General features: G+C 40.3%; 1 protein-coding gene across 2 annotated transcripts in view; it reads left to right on the forward strand.

The window, feature by feature from the left end:
- COL17A1 (collagen type XVII alpha 1 chain) overlaps window positions 1–15,720 on the forward strand; it is a 73,101-nt gene extending 57,381 nt beyond the window's left edge. Inside the window, exons 46-56 of one of the 2 annotated variants that reach the window (XM_077455250.1) lie at window positions 647–793; window positions 1,149–1,268; window positions 1,533–1,616; window positions 5,047–5,145; window positions 8,131–8,307; window positions 8,819–8,965; window positions 9,931–10,146; window positions 10,282–10,425; window positions 10,753–10,824; window positions 11,640–11,702; window positions 12,768–15,720. In XM_077455250.1, coding sequence (XP_077311376.1) covers window positions 647–793; window positions 1,149–1,268; window positions 1,533–1,616; window positions 5,047–5,145; window positions 8,131–8,307; window positions 8,819–8,965; window positions 9,931–10,146; window positions 10,282–10,425; window positions 10,753–10,824; window positions 11,640–11,702; window positions 12,768–12,817 — 1,319 coding nt within the window. In that variant the 3' untranslated portion in view covers window positions 12,818–15,720. The remainder of the gene's footprint in view (window positions 1–646; window positions 794–1,148; window positions 1,269–1,532; window positions 1,617–5,046; window positions 5,146–8,130; window positions 8,308–8,818; window positions 8,966–9,930; window positions 10,147–10,281; window positions 10,426–10,752; window positions 10,825–11,639; window positions 11,703–12,767) is intronic. The other variant, XM_077455251.1, reaches the window with a different exon arrangement.
- The last annotated feature ends 2,233 nt before the right edge of the window (window positions 15,721–17,953 follow it).

The raw sequence follows: 17,953 nt of genomic DNA on the forward strand, positions 1-17,953 counted from the left end.
GCACTGCCTGGGTGGAGATAGTGACAGGCAGCAAGGTAGGAGGAGGAAGACACAAACCAGGCGTCCATGGCACTGGCTGGAGGTGTTTCGGGTCGGCTGAAAAAAAACCTGCCAAAGGGAGCTAGGGCTTTCAGATGTGTCATCCCTCTAGCGGGCGTCACCCGGGTGCAGACTGCACCATCCGCTCTACCCTAGCGATGCCACTGCTTCAGAGCTCTAATGGAGTCAATGCCTCAATGGGTCTGGACTGTTTGGTGGCAAAAGGGAGACCTATTCAATATTAGGTGGGTGGTCATGGTATGGTGGGTGGTCTTTACAATGCATATAGTAAAGCTACCTCCTATTTTTTACTAGCCCTACCTCCAAAGCAATAAACCCACAGAGGGCAGTAAACATTTTATACAAAGTTCTAAAAGTAAAGTTTTTAAATAATGATACATTTTCTGATAGTATTTTGTTCTGTCATTCCATGACTGCTATCCTAAAAGTTTCCTTACAGTCCATGACCATGGTAGGCTTGCATTATAGCATACTGATACATATCTATGTGGTTTACCGTTGATATAAACAACTTTTTTAGTTTTTATATAAATTACATAAAATGTATTTTGTCTAGATTATTTAAAAATGCCTATTCCCTTTTTAGGCCCACCTGGAGGAAGACCTGGCCAAGGTGCACCTGGTCCTCCCGGTCCACCTGGTGTTCCCGGTCCACCTGGTCCTCCTGGTGAGCCTGGCAGTTCTGGTCGTGGAGCAGAAGAAGTCCAACAGTACATTGCTCAGTACCTCCAAAGTAAGTAATGAATGAAATAGAGTATTTGACATAGTAAATTGGTTACATAGGGGGTTATTCACGAAAACTGTAAAGTGCAACATCTAAAGCTACTCAGATTAGAAACATATCTGAAATTAGAAGCTGATTGGCTACTATGCACAGCTGTACCAGATTCTGAATGTTCCCTTTTTACTAAATCTCCCGCATAATGTCTATGGTTTGAGAAGCTCAAAGTATATTCAATAAACCTTAAGATATAATGGCAAATTTGGTAATATCAAAAAAGTGCACGAAAGTTTAATAAAAACATCAATTTTTAGAACAGGTATAGTTTGAATTCACGTCATCTAATTGACATGTCCTTCCTCTTGAGCAGGTGAAAATGTCAGAAACTACCTTGTTGGACCGCAGGGACCACCAGGGCCACCAGGAGACAGTGGACAAGAAGTGGATTATGCAGAATTGGCAAGCCGAGTTATGAGTTATATAAGGGGTAAGTTTTGAATACCTAGTGAAGTGAGAACCTCCATTCTTTATTTAAAAACATTCAACACATTTTGATTTAGTTAATAACATGCAAAGTGCAGAATGTGCAGTTTTCTGTGGCAACCTAACATAATTAATCTTGTAGCAGTTTATGCCAGCGAAATAAGTAAAAGGTGAATTTTGAATGGTGATACGAATAGCTACATACTACTGCTCTTTGCATCATTGAAATAGACTCCATAAGTACACTCTGTCTGTTTTGTATTCTTAGGTTCAGGATTGACTTCAACTGATGGAGCCGGAACAATTCTAGGTCCAGCTGTAACTTATGAAGAAATCCTGTCCATGCTGCAAAGTATGTTAATATTTTTTTTTAATTTGAACAATACTAGCACACAGTTCATACATATGACATATTAGTGTTAAACTTGTATTAAATCGATTTTTAAAAAAGCCATATGAATAAAAAACCGCCATATACACTATTCTTTTCCCACGGTTGATCCAGAGGAAGGCAAAAAAAAAAAAAAAGAGCATGATCCAATTTGCTCCAGTAGGGGAAAAAAGTCCTTCCTGATCACCCATGAGGTAATCCGCTATACCCTGGATCAACTAACCCTGGCGTTATTACCTCTCATATTAGTATCCAGTTATATTTTGAGCTTTTAGGAATGCATCCAGTTATTTTTTAAAACAATCTAATGAGCTGACCAGAACAAGTTATTGAGGGAGTCTATGCCACATTTTCACAGCTCTCCAAAGAAGCCTTTCTTTTCCGCCAGATCTAAAGAGTGCCCCCTTGTCCTTTGTAATGACCTGAACGTGACTAACTCTACACCAAGTTCACTATATGGACCACTTATGAATTTTTACATGTTGATCATATCTCCTTTAATCTCCTCTTCTCAAGAAAGAATAAATTCAGTTCAGCTAATCATAGCTGAGGTCCTCAATATTTCTTATCTGTTTGGTTGCACTGCTCTGCACTTTCTCCAGTTCCCCAATATCCTTTTTGTAAACTGGTGCTTACAATTTAACTGCATATTCCAGATGAGGTCTTACTAATGATTTGTACAGGGGCACATTTATGTTTCTCTCTTTGGAGTCTAAACCTCTTTTAATACAAGGAAGTATTTGCTAGCTTTACAAAACTGTAACTTGGCATTACCTGCTATTAGTAAGTCTATGATCTACCAGAACACCCAGATCCTTCTCCACCATTGATTCTCCCAGTTGTACTCCCCCTAGTATGTATGATATATACAGGTCCTTCTCAAAAAATTTGCATATTGTGATAAAGTTCATTATTTTCTGTAATGTACTGATAAACATTAGACTTTCATATATTTTAGATTCATTACACACAACTGAAGTAGTTCAAGCCTTTTCTTGTTTTAATATTGATGATTTTGGCATACAGCTCATGAAAACCCAAAATTCCTATCTCCAAAAATTAGCATATCATGAAAAGGTTCTCTAAACAAGCTATTAACCTAATCATCTGAATCAACTAATTAACTCTAAACACCTGCAAAAGATTCCTGAGGCTTTTAAAAACTCCCAGCCTGGTTCATTACTCAAAACCGCAATCATGGGTAAGACTGCCGACCTGACTGCTGTCCAGAAGGCCATCATTGACACCCTCAAGCAAGAGGGTAAGACACAGAAAGAAATTTCTGAATGAATAGGCTGTTCCCAGAGTGCTGTATCAAGGCACCTCAGTGGGAAGTCTGTGGGAAGGAAAAAGTGTGGCAGAAAACGCTGCACAACGAGAAGAGGTGACCGGACCCTGAAGAAGATTGTGGAGAAGGACCGATTCCAGACCTTGGAGGACCTGCGGAAGCAGTGGACTGAGTCTGGAGTAGAAACATCCAGAGCCACCGTGAACAGACGTGTGCAGGAAATGGGCTACAGGTGCCGCATTCCCCAGGTCAAGCCACTTTTGAACCAGAAACAGCGGCAGAAGCGCCTGACCTGGGCTACAGAGAAGCAGCACTGGACTGTTGCTCAGTGGTCCAAAGTACTTTTTTCGGATAAAAGCAAATTTTGCATGTCATTCGGAAATCAAGGTGCCAGAGTCTGGAGGAAGACTGGGGAGAGGGAAATGCCAAAATGCCTGAGGTCCAGTGTCAAGTACCCACAGTCAGTGATGGTCTGGGGTGCCATGTCAGCTGCTGGTGTTGGTCCTCTGTGTTTTATCAAGGGCAGGGTCAATGCAGCTAGCTATCAGGAGATTTTGGAGCACTTCATGCTTCCATTTGCTGAAAAGCTTTATGGAGATGAAGATTTCATTTTTCAGCACGACCTGGCACCTGCTCACAGTGCCAAAACCACTGGTAAATGGTTTACTGACCATGGTATTACTGTGCTCAATTGGCCTGCCAACTCTCCTGACCTGAACCCCATAGAGAATCTGTGGGATATTGGGAAGAGAAAGTTGAGAGACGCAAGACCCAACACTCTGGATGAGCTTAAGGCCGCTATCGAAGCATCCTGGGCCTCCATAACACCTCAGCAGTGCCACAGGCTGGTTGCCTCCATGCCACGCCGCATTGAAGCAGTCATTTCTGCAAAAGGATTCCCGACCAAGTATTGAGTGCATAATTGAACATAATTATTTGAAGGTTGACTTTTTTTGTATTAAAAACACTTTTCTTTTATTGGTCGGATGAAATATGCAAATTTTTTGAGATAGGATTTTTTGGGTTTTCAGGAGCTGTATGCCAAAATCATCAATATTAAAACAAGAAAAGGCTTGAACTACTTCAGTTGTGTGTAATGAATCTAAAATATATGAAAGTCTAATGTTTATCAGTACATTACAGAAAATAATGAACTTTATCACAATATGCTAATTTTTTGAGAAGGACCTGTAATTGTTTTAGCCCCCAAGTGCATACATTTACTTTTATCAACATTAAGCCTCATTTGCCACATAGTTGCCTAATTAAATAGTGCATTGAGGTTGACTTGTTCGGAGACATCCTGTAAGGACGTAATTCCACTGCATAGCTTGTTGTCATCTGCACAACACTGAAATGGTACTTTTAATCCCAGACCCTATATAATTTATAAATGTGTTAAAAAGTAAGAGTCCTAACACTCAACCTTGGGGTACACCTCTGTTAACCTATTAGACCATTTAGATTACGAATCATTAATCACGCTCTGAATATGGTCTTTTATTCAGTTTTCTCTCCATTTACAAACTGATTTTTTTAAGCCTGTGGATTTAAATTTGCACATTAGCTGTGTATGATGAACTGTGTCAAATTCCAAGTATACTATGTTTGTTTAAGATTTTGCCTACCTTGACAACTGTGGTCTTTCATCAATCCATGCTGGCTATTGCTTTAAAATATTATGTTCTAGCAAGAACTCTTCTATGTGGTCTTTTATTAAGCTCTTAAGTATCTTCCTGACTATAAAAGTTAAATTAACCGGTCTGTAGTTACTTACAGTAAAGACTTTGATCCCTTTTTAAAAATAGACAACACATTGGCCTTACACCAATTCAGTGGTACAACACCAGTCAATAAAAAGTCAGCAATAATGGCTTAACTTTTAGCACCCTTGGGCTAAGTCACCTGATTTAGGTGCTTTATTCATGTGGCAAAACTGTGCTAGTGGGGCAAACCTTTTTACATGTTGACAACAATTCTAATTCTTATGGTGGGGTTAAAAAGGACCAAACCAGGGTATAAAGACATAGCATACAAAAAGTGGTTTATTTGTGCCACTGGGTAACATTGTAAGAGATTTATGTTCATTTGTCTGTCTTCTAGATCATGGGCTACAGATTGGACTTCCAGGACCACCTGGCCCACCAGGCTTGCCAGGATTACCTGGATCACAATATGGCGATATAACAGCTTTACTCCAAAGTAAGACATAATGTTATAATGCTAAATACAGTTCAAATACATATATGTTTTACCTATGATAATTTTTCTCATTCTATACAGTCAATCATATATTTTACACATGGCTGCCACATTACACAGGCAGTTAAGGCATCTAGTTTCTGAGTCTGCAATTGAGATTCAACAATGTCATCTCTCTGTTTTAATTTTGGTCATTGGATGCAGAATTAGTCCCAATACCATTGTTCAGTTAGCACTGTGATGATCCAATTTATAGTAAAATTGAACCAGGGGGTAGTACAGTGCTATGCAGTAGGGGTGTGTAAATGCATGTATATTTTATATATATATATATATATATACACATTTGTGCTCATATGTTTACATATATCAGTCTGGATGTCGTACCACTTCCTCAAACTTACTCCAAAACCAAACTTATCGTTTTTCCTCCCCCATGTACCTCTTCCCCTGAGCTCTCTGTAAAAATCGATGGCACAATCAGCCCATCCCCACATGCCAAGGTCCTAGGAGTAGTCCTGGACTCTGAATTCTCCTTTAACCCCCACATCCAATTACTGTCCAAATCTTGCCGCCTCAACCTCCAGAACATCTCCAAAATATGCCCCTTTCTAACCAGTGACTCAACAAAGCTCTTAATTCACTCCCTGGTCATCTCTCGCCTCGATTACATGCAACTCCCTCCTCATTGGCCTACCTCTGCATACTCTATCCCCCCTTCGGTCCATCATGATTGCTGCTGCCAGACTCATCCACCTTACCAACCACTCTGTCTGTGCTACTTCTCTCTGTCAATCCCTCCACTGGCTTCTGCTCACTCAACAAATTCAAAATACTAACAACTACCTACAAAGCAATCCACAACTCTGCCCTAAGCTACATCACTGACCTAGTCTCAAAATACCAACCTAATCGTTCTCTTCGATCTTCTCAAGACTTCCTGCTCTCTAGCTCTCTCATCACCTCCTCCCATGCTCGCCTCCAGGACTTTTCCAGAGCCTCTCCAAGCCTATGAAACTCCTTACCCAATCTGTCCATCTATCTCCTACTCCACTTGACCCACCCTTCTAGATTGTAAGCTCTAACGTGCTGATCCCTCCTGTATTGAATTGTATTGTAATTGTACTGTCTTCCCTGATGTTGTAAAGCGCTGCGCACACTGTTGGCGCTATATAAATCCTGAATAATAATGATAATACCCTGGCAGAATTTATGATTTCTTGGCCATTTTTCAGAGAATATGAATGATTACACAAAAACGTTTCTTTCACTCATGGTTAGTGTTTGGCTGAAGCCATTTATTATCAATCAAACGTGTTTACTCTTTTTAAATCATAATCACAAGAGAAAGTACCCAAATGACCCTGATTAAAAGTTTACATACCCCAGTTCTTAATACGGTGTTTTCCCCTCTTTAACATCAATGACAACTTGAAGTCTTTTATGGTATTTGTGGATGAAGTTCTTTATCTTCTCAGATGGTAAAGCTGCCCATACCTCTTGGCAAAAAGCCTCCACTTCCTGTAAATTCTTGGGCTGTCTTGCAAGAACTGCACATTTGAGATCTCCACAGAGTGGCTCAATGATAGTGAGGTCAGGAGATTAAAATGGCCACTCCAGAACTTTTACTTTATTCTGCTGTAGCCAATGACAGGTCAACTTGGCCTTGTGTTTTGGATCATTGTCATGTTGGAATGTCCAAGTACATCCCATGTGCAGATTCCTGGCTAATGAATGCAAATGTTTCTCCATTATTTTTTGATAACATACTGAATTCATTTTGCCTTCAATTTTGACCAAATTTCCTGTGCCTTTGTAGCTCACACATCCCCAAAAACTCAGCAATCCACCTCCGTGTTTCACAGTAGGAATGATGTACCCTTCATCATAGGACTTGTTGACTCTCCAAATGAATCATTTATGGTTGTGGCCAAAAAGCTCAATTTTGGTCTCACCACTCCACATGACTTTGTGCCAGAAGGTTTGAAGCTTGCTTCTGTGCTGTTTGGCGTATTGTAAGCAGGATACTTTGTGGCATTTGTGTAGTAATGGCTTTCTTCTGGCGACTCGACCACACAGCCCATCTTTCTTCAAGTGTCTCCTTATTGTGCATCTTGAAACAGTCACACCACATGTTTTCAGAGTCCTGTATTTCACCTGAAGTTATTTGTTAGTTTTTCTTTGCATCCTGAACAATTTTTCTGGCAGTTGTGGCTGAAATTCTAGCTGATCTACCTGAGCGTTGTTTGGTTTCAACAGAACCCCTCATTTTCCACTTCTTGTTTAGAGTTTGAACACCACTGCTGATTGGCATTCTCAATTCCTTGGATACTTTTTATATCCCTTTCCTGTTTCATACAGTTCAACTACCTTTTCCCACAGATCATTTGACAATTATTTTGCTTTCCCCATGATTCAGAATCCAGAAACGTCATTGCAGAACTGTATGAAAGATGCAAGGGTCTGTCAGGAGTCCAGAAACTCACTGGCCTTATATACACACACACTAATTACAAGCAAATAGATCACAGATGAGGATGGTTATCTTTAATAGCCATTCAAATCCTTTTGTGTCAACTTGTGTGCATGTTATCAGGCCAAAATCACCAGGGTATGTAAACTTTTGATCAGGGTCATTTGGGTAGTTTCTGATTATCATTTAAAAAGAGTAAACACAGTTGATTGATAATAAGTGGCTTCAGCCAAACACTAACCATGAGTGAAAGAAAAGTTTTTGTGTTATCATTCATATTCTCAGAAAAATGGCCAAGGAATCATACAGTCTGCCAGGGTATGTAAACTTATAAACACAACTATATATATATATATATATATATATATATATATATATATATACTGAGTGTGTGTGTATACAATATATATATTTTTTCTTTTTCTTTGTTACTGGTGTATGCCTCATCATTTTTATTCTGGAATTTGTATTAATAATCATTTATTAATATTTAATATTTTTTACAAATCTAGCTTCTGAATTCAGAGGACTTGTTGGGCAACCAGGACCACCAGGTCAGCCTGGTCGCCCAGGTCGCCCTGGCGCACAAGGCCCCCAGGGACCACCAGGACCCATGGGACCACCAGGAAATTCCGTAACAAGCTTGACAGCTGGTTTCACTCCAGAGGAAATAGCAAGTTACCTGCAAAGTAAGTACAATGCCTTTCTGGCCATGACAGTGTTATTTAACAATTTTTAGATATTTTACTTAGCTACAATTCATTGTTCTTGAGTTTAACTTTCAAACACTCATTACAGGAAATATGGTAAAGAAATTATTGATCTAGGTCAGGGGTCTCCAAACTGTGCCCGAGGGCCAGATGTGGCCCTTTGCTAGCTTTTATCTGGCCCTTGGGCACTAGTCCTCCCACTGATATGAGGCAATATTCCTCCCACTGATACCAACAATGGAGCATTATTTCTTCCACTGATACCAATGATGGGATACTATTCCTCCTACTAAGAGGGGCACTAATCCTCCTATTGACCACCAATCCTGAGGCCATATTTATTCTTACTGATGCGGAGCCTGGGACATTTCTACCCCCGCTAGCCACAATCCGGCCCGCCTAAAGTCTGAAGGACAATAAACTGGCTCTTTGAAAATTTTGGAGACCCCTGATCCTCATTACTAATATTGGTACCATTTTGTTTCCTAAGATGTGCAACATATTGGAGGGATTCCAGGACCACCTGGACCACCTGGGCCACCTGGACTACCAGGCAGCGGTAGCAGCAGTTTCGCCACCTTTGCTGAGGATTCCAGGAGCGATGCTTTACGGACTGAGCTTATTGAATATCTAACAAGTAAATAGATTTTTTTTTACTTTCTTTAATGCCTGACCCAGGGCCAAGCATAAATGACAGGTGACATAAAGGCCATGCTTCCATTCTTGTTGCCAGAGCATATTCTGTCTATGTGCTTGTATATCCAATGGTTATGGAATATGGCATCTTACTGATTGCTGTGTGTTATTGTACGGTACACATTTCAATAGCTTTTTACTCTGTTTTACAAACAAACCTTTTTCTTTAAATCTTCTCAAAGACAAATAGTTCCATGCAATCTTTTCTGCAAATGTAATACATTTATTAAGGACTGAACCTCCCAATCCTCGCAGGCATGCCTCCCCAGTGCTTTCTGACTGTGTGTCACTCACCAGCCCTCCTGGCTATGACGTGTAGTTGTTCCTGAAGATATGCCTGGCAGTGCTCTCCTGCTGTCCTCTCCTTGCTTTCATGCCACCTGTCCATAACACTTCTGCGCATCTTGAGAGGGTCCTGTCTACACCTGAGCCCAGGCCCAAGGTCACCCCTCAGACTGGGGAGCTCCCTCAAAGGTCATGACAGTCTAGCACTCCATCTCCAGCTTCCATCCAAACTTTTTTAAAGTATTTTAACGTATTTAAAGAGGCCTGCCCCCTGCCAATACCAATTGGGGATTGGTCAGGGCTCCTCGGAACACTCCAGGTAGCTCCACCTCTGTTCTCCTCCTTCCTTTCCAGAAGATTCCAGAATGATCAGGAAAGGAGTGGGAGGTCTCAGTGATGCTGCCTGTGAGTCACTCAGCTCTGCCTGAGTCTCTTCCAACCCAGACCAGACAAACAGACAGGCTTGGCTGCAATTTAAACCTGAAATTTGCCTATACTAACAAAAACCTAACCACTACCACGTCTAGCACAATAGAGGGTGCTACACTTGTTTAATGAATTTAGGAATAAGAAGTGCAAAGTCTACCACATTATAACATACACTTGCTTTATTTTCCACAGGTGACAACATCCGCCGATATATCTCTGGTCCACCGGGACCACCTGGACCTCCTGGACCACGAGGATTCAAGGGAGACAGTGGGGATATTCGATCATCATCTTCTTTATCATCATCATCCCTTTCATCAGGCTCCTCATACTCTTCTTCATCAGGCTCCTCATCATTCGCCATAGATTATAATGAAGTGGCATCTCGTGTAACAGAACAAATCCAAAGTAGGTTCTTTGCTTCAGTTGCCTTTCCAGCTAGTAGACGTAGATCAGGTTACAGAATTGCTGAAACAGTATAATGTTGTTGAACACACTCATTATCCTTGTATCACCCTGATTTTGTTGGTTTGCAATTTTCAGATCAAGGCCTTCTTGGAGATATCTCTTTCAGCCATAATAGAGTTTCTGTTCCTGGACCCCAAGGACCACCAGGACCACCTGGAATCTGTCAGATATATGCAACACATTCTAACATCACCACTGATCTTATGGAACTCTTCAGAAGTAAGAGACGTGCTTTCTCTATTATATTTTATCTATATTCTTAGTACATAGAATAAAGAACCAATGATTAAAAAATAGCATTTCACTGTTTGAGAAAGTCATGAGCATTTGATTATATAGAGCGTGATTTATCCTATAAGATAGTATAGAATGCTGGTCTATATTTGGGAAAGTTTTTGCATTTTATACCAGTAGTAAATAACCACTGTAAAGGATTAACTTATAGTTTTGTCTACCAGCTGCCATCATAAAGTTTAACTTATATGTGAAGGTATTTACCGGATTATCCAAGAGGAAAAATAAAAACTAAACCCTTTTATTTTTCAGCCTATGGAACCATTGCCGGGCCACCAGGTCTGGCAGGACAAAAAGGAGAGAGGGGATTCCGTGGTCTCAAAGGTAACAACATGATATAAACAAGATTTTTTAAATGTACAGGGTGTTTATCAATTTAAATTATTTGATGTTTTTTTAATTTATGTATGGGCTTTTATTCTATTAAAGAAGAAGTAAACCCTGATGGGTTTACTTCCTCTTTGTCTCCCTACAGGGAGGCGAATCAGTTCGCATTGTGCGCTATACAAGTATTTCATTCATTCATTCATTCATTCATAATGGGCTACTATGCATTGCATAGTAGCCCATTATGTGTCACTTACCTGGCACAGGAGCCAGCGATGTCACCGCTGTCCCCTGTAGTCCAGAGCATCCATCTTCTTCCGGGTATCGCTACTCCGGCCACTCACAGTGCCGGAACAGCGATGACCTCACTCCCACGCATGCGCATGGGAGCCGTGGAGATATTTCTTGGACCTACAGGTAAGCCTTACAACCACTTTAATCTACCAAATATAATTTCAACAAGAGTACATTTAATTGTACAGTTTTATCCTATACATTATTGAGTGAGTCACTATGTGAACCGCATTGATATTCTTTATTCTATTCAGTACAAAATAAATATTTATTTCTAGTGAACTTTTAGACACCATGTATTATGGTTTTGCACACAAGGCCAATACAGCTGATTCACTAAGCTGCAGGAATACTGTCTAATACACTGAGTTGATCTTGAATGTTTTTCGCTTTATACATCCATCATGCTTGTAATGCTAGTAGAGAAAAAGAAAAAAAACAACAACAAATCCTGCAGTTCTCTGTGTTAAAGACGTAAAAGCAAAATGTGAATTTTTTTTATTTTTTTATCTCTACAGGTGACAGAGGTGAACCAGGAAATCCTGGACCACAGGGACCAAGGGGTTTTAAAGGAGAGAAGGGTATGCTATTGATATACATATTTTTGTAGTTCCAACAAATCCCAGCATTGTTTACAGAATATTTATTTAGAGATTTATCTTCTGAGCAGCTTACACACTGATGGTCCTACCACAGTCAAACACACAGTCTATGGCCTATCTGGTCAGAAGCTGCTAAAAGTAAGTTAGTCACTAGCCACAATTTTTTTTTATAATAGGCTGCCTGCAAAAGAAGACTCCTAATAAGTACCTCCATGACGCACAGTCATAACTTTGCTTTCATGCAGATCTATGGCGTCAAGCAGAATGTTAAGAACCTGATAACTCCAAATGTGTTGGATACCTGTGTCCCCTGCTGTGCATTGCAGTCCCATAAGCCAGCCCATATGTCACTACCGAACACAGTAGTGATGTATGGGCCAGTAGACTGAACCACAGAGCACAGAGAGGGACCAAGCATCTGACACGCCTGAAAGTGTGGTTGATTATGAAGATTCTTTGGCAGCTGTAGCTCCCGAAGAAAGTGCAGATTTGACTCAGTAACCACCTTAGAGATGAGTCTTCTTTTTAAAAAAATGTTAGGATAGCATTACTAACTAAAGTTGAAGACAGAAAAGGACAGCTATACAAACATGGTAAATATATTCAAACCATAGGCAGAGGGTGGAGTTTGAACCTAGGGCCCCATTGCTGTAACACAAAGCAACTAACCACCAACGAAATTTGTTTTAGAACATCCTGTATTCCACATTAATGGACAATATATTTATCATTATATAGATTCTCTTGTGGTTATCAGTGAACAATATTATATTATGTAAATATACTGTAAAGAGAGAAATTTAAGAACTGTCATGGCTTCATTACTTTTCAAGTCACTGATCTGGAATAATTATGCAAAAAATTGAGAAATACGTTCTGACCTGTTCTGTATGTTGGTTCTGGATCAGAGACTCACCACATTGAAGCAAAAGGGTCAACATGACAGCCAAACAAGTAGGGATTCCAGAATGGGAAGGCAACAAAGTCCAGATTTATGCTTTTTTCAAGACATACTTTAATTTTTTTTTTTTTTTTTTTTTATAGGTGACTCTATAATTGTAGGAAAAAGAAAAAGACGAAGCCTTGGTGTTTGACAAAACCATCACAGCAAGTGATTCCCAGGATCATCTGCTGCTTAATATGATGAGAGCCATAAACTTAAGCTGAGTGCATCGATCTTGTTTCTGTACACCCAGCAGTCCACATAGGATCTGGACACAGTGCTCCTCCACAAGAAAATTTCAGAGCAACAACAAGCAATAATTTATATCAGCCACTCAACATTTTGTCTTCATTCTCCACCGATTCCACTGATACAGACATTGTCTATGACTTTGGAGAAATAGTAAAGATGTGTAAAGATATTCATTATGTTTGTTAGTATATTCTCTAGAAAAAATTGGAATTGTTAATGCCATAATACTTTAAAGATTAACGGGCATTAAAATGATTTTTTCTAAGCAGTGACCAGTTTAAGAGATACAACCTGTAATTCTTACTGGGGATTGTGTATCAACGAGGTGCAACAGATTAATTCCTTAATGGATAATGAAAAATAATTCCATATTCACCCTAAGAATGTAACAAAATTTTGTATATATGCCATGAGAAAACACTGATGCAATTCAGCACCTCCTTCTTACGCTATCCCCTCCAGTGCCAATATATGACATCAGAAACCACAGACTGGAAATACAGACCTTAAGATTTTTTTGAACTAATACTCCCAGCAAGATTTGTCAACACAAGCGATGCAGTTCAGGAACAACCAAAATTGCCTGAAATTGCCTTGCTACACAATCTGGGAACCCAACTTGAGTACAATGGCACTGGTGTTAAAAAAGATACTTTGTCTTCCAATCTAATTCCTTTATTGTTTTGTTTCTTTTATTCTTTAATACAGATATGGTTGTGAGTGTTATTCTATAATTAGACTTGTACATTTAAAAATGTTTTTTACAAACTCAGTTTAGTATCCATAGAATATCTTTTATATTTTTTAATATCATTTAAAGCCTAAAAGTATTCGGCAGTTTGGGCCCATATGCAGAGGTTTAGTGAAAAGTTTACAAGATGTAGAGATAAAACAAGCCTGCCATATCCATGCACTAAGAATGCTCAGTGCCAATAGCCTGTTGTATTTATTAACCATATAGAATACAAAAAGAAGTCAATACTGATAATCTGTAGACATGCCTTTGAGGCACAGGCACATGCACAATTTGGTATCAGCTGAAGTCTCAAGATGCTGGTCTTTATGAATTTTGACAACACCAAAAACCTTGATTTCACAATAGAAGAATCCAATGTAAGGAGGAACACAGTACAAGTAAACATTTAATTATGGATCAGAAAATGGGTTCTCTATCATAAAAATAAAATGATTTTTTTTTTCACCAAATACACTCATGACTGTAGTATTTCAGATGACCATTAAAACGATTTTATTTATATAGTTATACTTCACCTTGTTTCCAACAATTCAACAAATTAAACATTACAGTAATATAGATCACTGCGTATATGATTTTTTTTTCTTATTTCTAAATATACCATCTTGCCTACATAAAGCATTCCAAGCTTTCACATAATCCAGATTATCATCTATACAGCTGATTGCCTGTGGGTCAAAAGTGGCTTTCTAAAAAAAAATCACTCTTCCCTTGGCCAGCTTTATTCAAAGCTTTCCTCTTGGCCTGCTACTCTGAATGGTTCACTACAGACTTTTCATTCCAACAGAGAATTGTAATTGAATTTAGTTATTTTATGGAATTATTTGGTTAAACACTGTTTAAAAAAAATCTGAAATAATAAAATATTCCTGTGGACATGGAAGAACAGTGCAAATACTTATATTGTATGCCAATAGGCTCCCCTTACAAACAGATTCGGAGGCATCAGCTCAAAGACACAGAAGCCGTGATAGATAAAGGTTACTTTACTAAAGGCAAATCGGCTATTCACTTTGCAAGAGAATTTTTTATTAGCCTAGTGATTGCGGAGAAAATTCCCTTGCAAAGTAAACAGACTATTTTCTTTTAGTACATCAAACCTATAGTCTCAAACCTGACCTCTAGTGTGAGCAAAATTACTAGTTGCAGGATTTCTTTATGGAAATGTAGATGAATTTAATAAAATTCTAGACTAGAGCTTTACTTGTGCTGTGTGGAAATTTTTCCCCATATATGTCTGGCACTGCCAGGGTACAGGTTTAAATACCACTGAATTACAATATAAAAGAAAAATTTGTAGAAGAGACCTTACACAACATCAAAAATAACCAAGTTACAGCAAAAACATGAAGAGGTATTCCTCCTGTTAAATGTAACAGTATAAAGGATGAACCTGTATATTTCTGCAATTTAGCTTTCATGTTTTTGTATTGGTGAAACATATATGGTAAGTCAGCGCTCTCCAGCTCCAGTCCTTGAGGTCCACATTCATGTTTTCCAGACAGGCACAGTCATTTCACTTCATTGACATTGCCTCACATTGTTAATAGAGCGATTGTAAAACATAGAAGAACCATGGTCTTTGATGACTAAGATGTACAGTAATGTCGAAAGTTATTGCCTTCAGACATTCTTCTAGCAGCTGTTGTGTAAATGTACAGGAAAGAATTGTATTGTAAACCCACAGCTATTGGGACATTCACTTTGTTTAAAGATGTTAAAGTGTACTTGTTGCTTTTACATGTTTATCAATTTTGCTTTTGGAACCAAGAATTGCACCTATCAGGTTCCCACAAACTAGTGTCCTCATGCTTCTGTGATGTCACCAATTCCTGGAGGATCAATCGCCTGTGTTATATTGGATAATGTTTTAGTCCCAGCATGGCTGCGTACAGCAGCTGTGCATGAAAACGGGTTTGCCGTAGGTGTTAAGTAACATTCAATAGATGTTTGACTTGTACTCATACTTAACAGTTGCTTTACTTTGTAATGACATCAGACACATATGCACTTTGTGTAAAACAAAATAAAATACATTTTTTAAATGGTGTTTGAGATCCTTAATATTTATATTTGTAACTTTTCATATTGAAATTTTCTAACATGAGGGTTGTTCCAAAACGTTTTATTAACTTACATAGGTCATTCAAATTTCACATGTGGGCCTAGTGCAGGGGTAGGCAATCTTTTGAGCACAGTGTGCCGAAAAATGTTTTCAAAGAAACTGAGCATGCAAAAACAAAAATGTCAACTTCATACTCTCAATTACGAAAAGGATTTTTTATAAAGTAAATGGTGTAAACTACTTGAATAGTAGTGAGAAATTAAAACCCGCACTCTCACGCCTCAGATCAGCCCCAGTTCCTGCAACTCCACACTTCAGATCAGCCAAAATTCATGTACCTTCACATGTCAGATCATTGTCCCCCCTGCTCATCATTTGTCCCACCACTGTAACCCCCTGTACATCTGCCCCACCACTGTACCACCCTGCTCTTCTGTCCCACCACTGAAACCCCCTGCAAACCTGCCCCACCTCTGTACCCCATGCTCATTTTTCCCACCACTGTAACCCCCTGTACATCTGCCCCACCAATGTACCCCCTTTCTCATCTGCCCCGCCACTGTAACCCCCTGCACATCTGCCCACCACTGTATTACCTGCACATCTGCCCCACCACTGTAACACGCTGCACATCTGCCCAACCTCTGTACCCCCTGCACATCTGTCCCACCACTGTAACCCCCTGTACATCTGCCTCACCACTGTACCCCCTGCTCTTCTGTCCCACCACTGTAAACCCCTTCTCATCTGCCCCACCAATGTTCCCTCTTTGTCATCTGCCCCACCACTGTAACTCCCTGCACATCTGCTCCACCACTGTTCCACCATGCTCTTCTGTCTCACTGCTGAACCATCTTCTCATCTGTCTTAACACTGAACTTTTTTTTATTTTTTTATTTCTCTATTTCTCTTTTCTTTATTGAAAATGTTTATTTTGCAGTACAAAACAGGGCCTTTGGGGCATACCCCGGCCAACCGGTGCACACAGGCATATGCATAACATATTACTACTAACCGATTATCTAAAATCTGTCTTAACACTGAACTTATATGCTCATCTACCCCACCACTGTAACCCCCTTTCTCATCTGCCCCACCACTGTAATTCCTGCACTTCTGTCCCACCTCTGTTCCCCCTGCTCTTGTGCCCCACCACTTTAACCCATTGCTCGTGTGTTCCACTGATACCTCCTTTCTTCTCTGCACAACTACCCCACCTCTGTAACCCCCTGGTCCTCTGCCCCACTGCTGTAAACCCATGCTCATCTGTCCCACCAATGTACCTCCTTTCTCCTGTGCCCCGCCACTATGCCACTATACCCCCCTGTACATCTGCCCACCTCTGTACCCCCTGCTCTTCTTCCCAATCACAGTAACCCCCCACTCATCTGTCCACCAATGCACCTCCTTTCACATCTGCCCTACTGCTGTACCTCCCTGCTCTTCTGTCCCACTGCTGAACCCCATTCACATCTGACACAACACTGAACCCCGTCTGCTCATCTTTCCCACTACTGTAACCTCATTCTCATCTGGCCCAACACTGAACCCCCCTGCTCCTCTGCCCCATCACTGTACCCCCCTGATTTTCTGTCTCACTGCTGAACCCCCTTCTAATCCCTCTCACCACCGTACCTCCTGCACATCTGCACCACCACTGTATCCCCTTGCTCTTCTGTCCTGCCAATGTAACTCCCCTGGTCATCTGCCCCATCAGTGTACCCCCTTTTCTCATATGCCCCACCACTATACCTCCCTGACCATCTGCTCCGCTGCCATATCCCCATGCTTTTCTGTCTCACTACTGAATCACCTTCTCATCTGTCCTAACACTGAACCCATCTGCTCAACCACTGTAACCTGCTTTTTCATCTGCTTTACCAATATACCTCCTGCACATCTGTTTAAGCTCTGTACTTCCCTGCTCTTCTGCCCCACCTCTGTTTTCCCTGCTCATTTGTCCCACCAATACATCTCCTTTCACATCTGCCCCACTGCTCTCCCCCCCCCATTTTCTGTCCCAACACTGAACCCACTTCTCTTCTGCCCCAACACTGAACCCCCTGCTCATCTGCCCCAACATTGAACCCCCCTGCTCATCTGTCCCCCTTCTGAACCCCATTCTCTTCTCTTCCACCACTGTACCTCCCTGCACATCTGCTCCACCGCTGTACCCTCTTTTCATTTATGATATGCGTGATATACCGAGTGGT

Source organism: Lithobates pipiens, unplaced genomic scaffold (genome assembly GCF_037356315.1).
Source record: "Lithobates pipiens isolate NorthernLeopardFrog02 unplaced genomic scaffold, aLitPip1_a1.2 Scaffold_25, whole genome shotgun sequence".
NCBI lineage: Eukaryota > Metazoa > Chordata > Amphibia > Anura > Ranidae > Lithobates > Lithobates pipiens.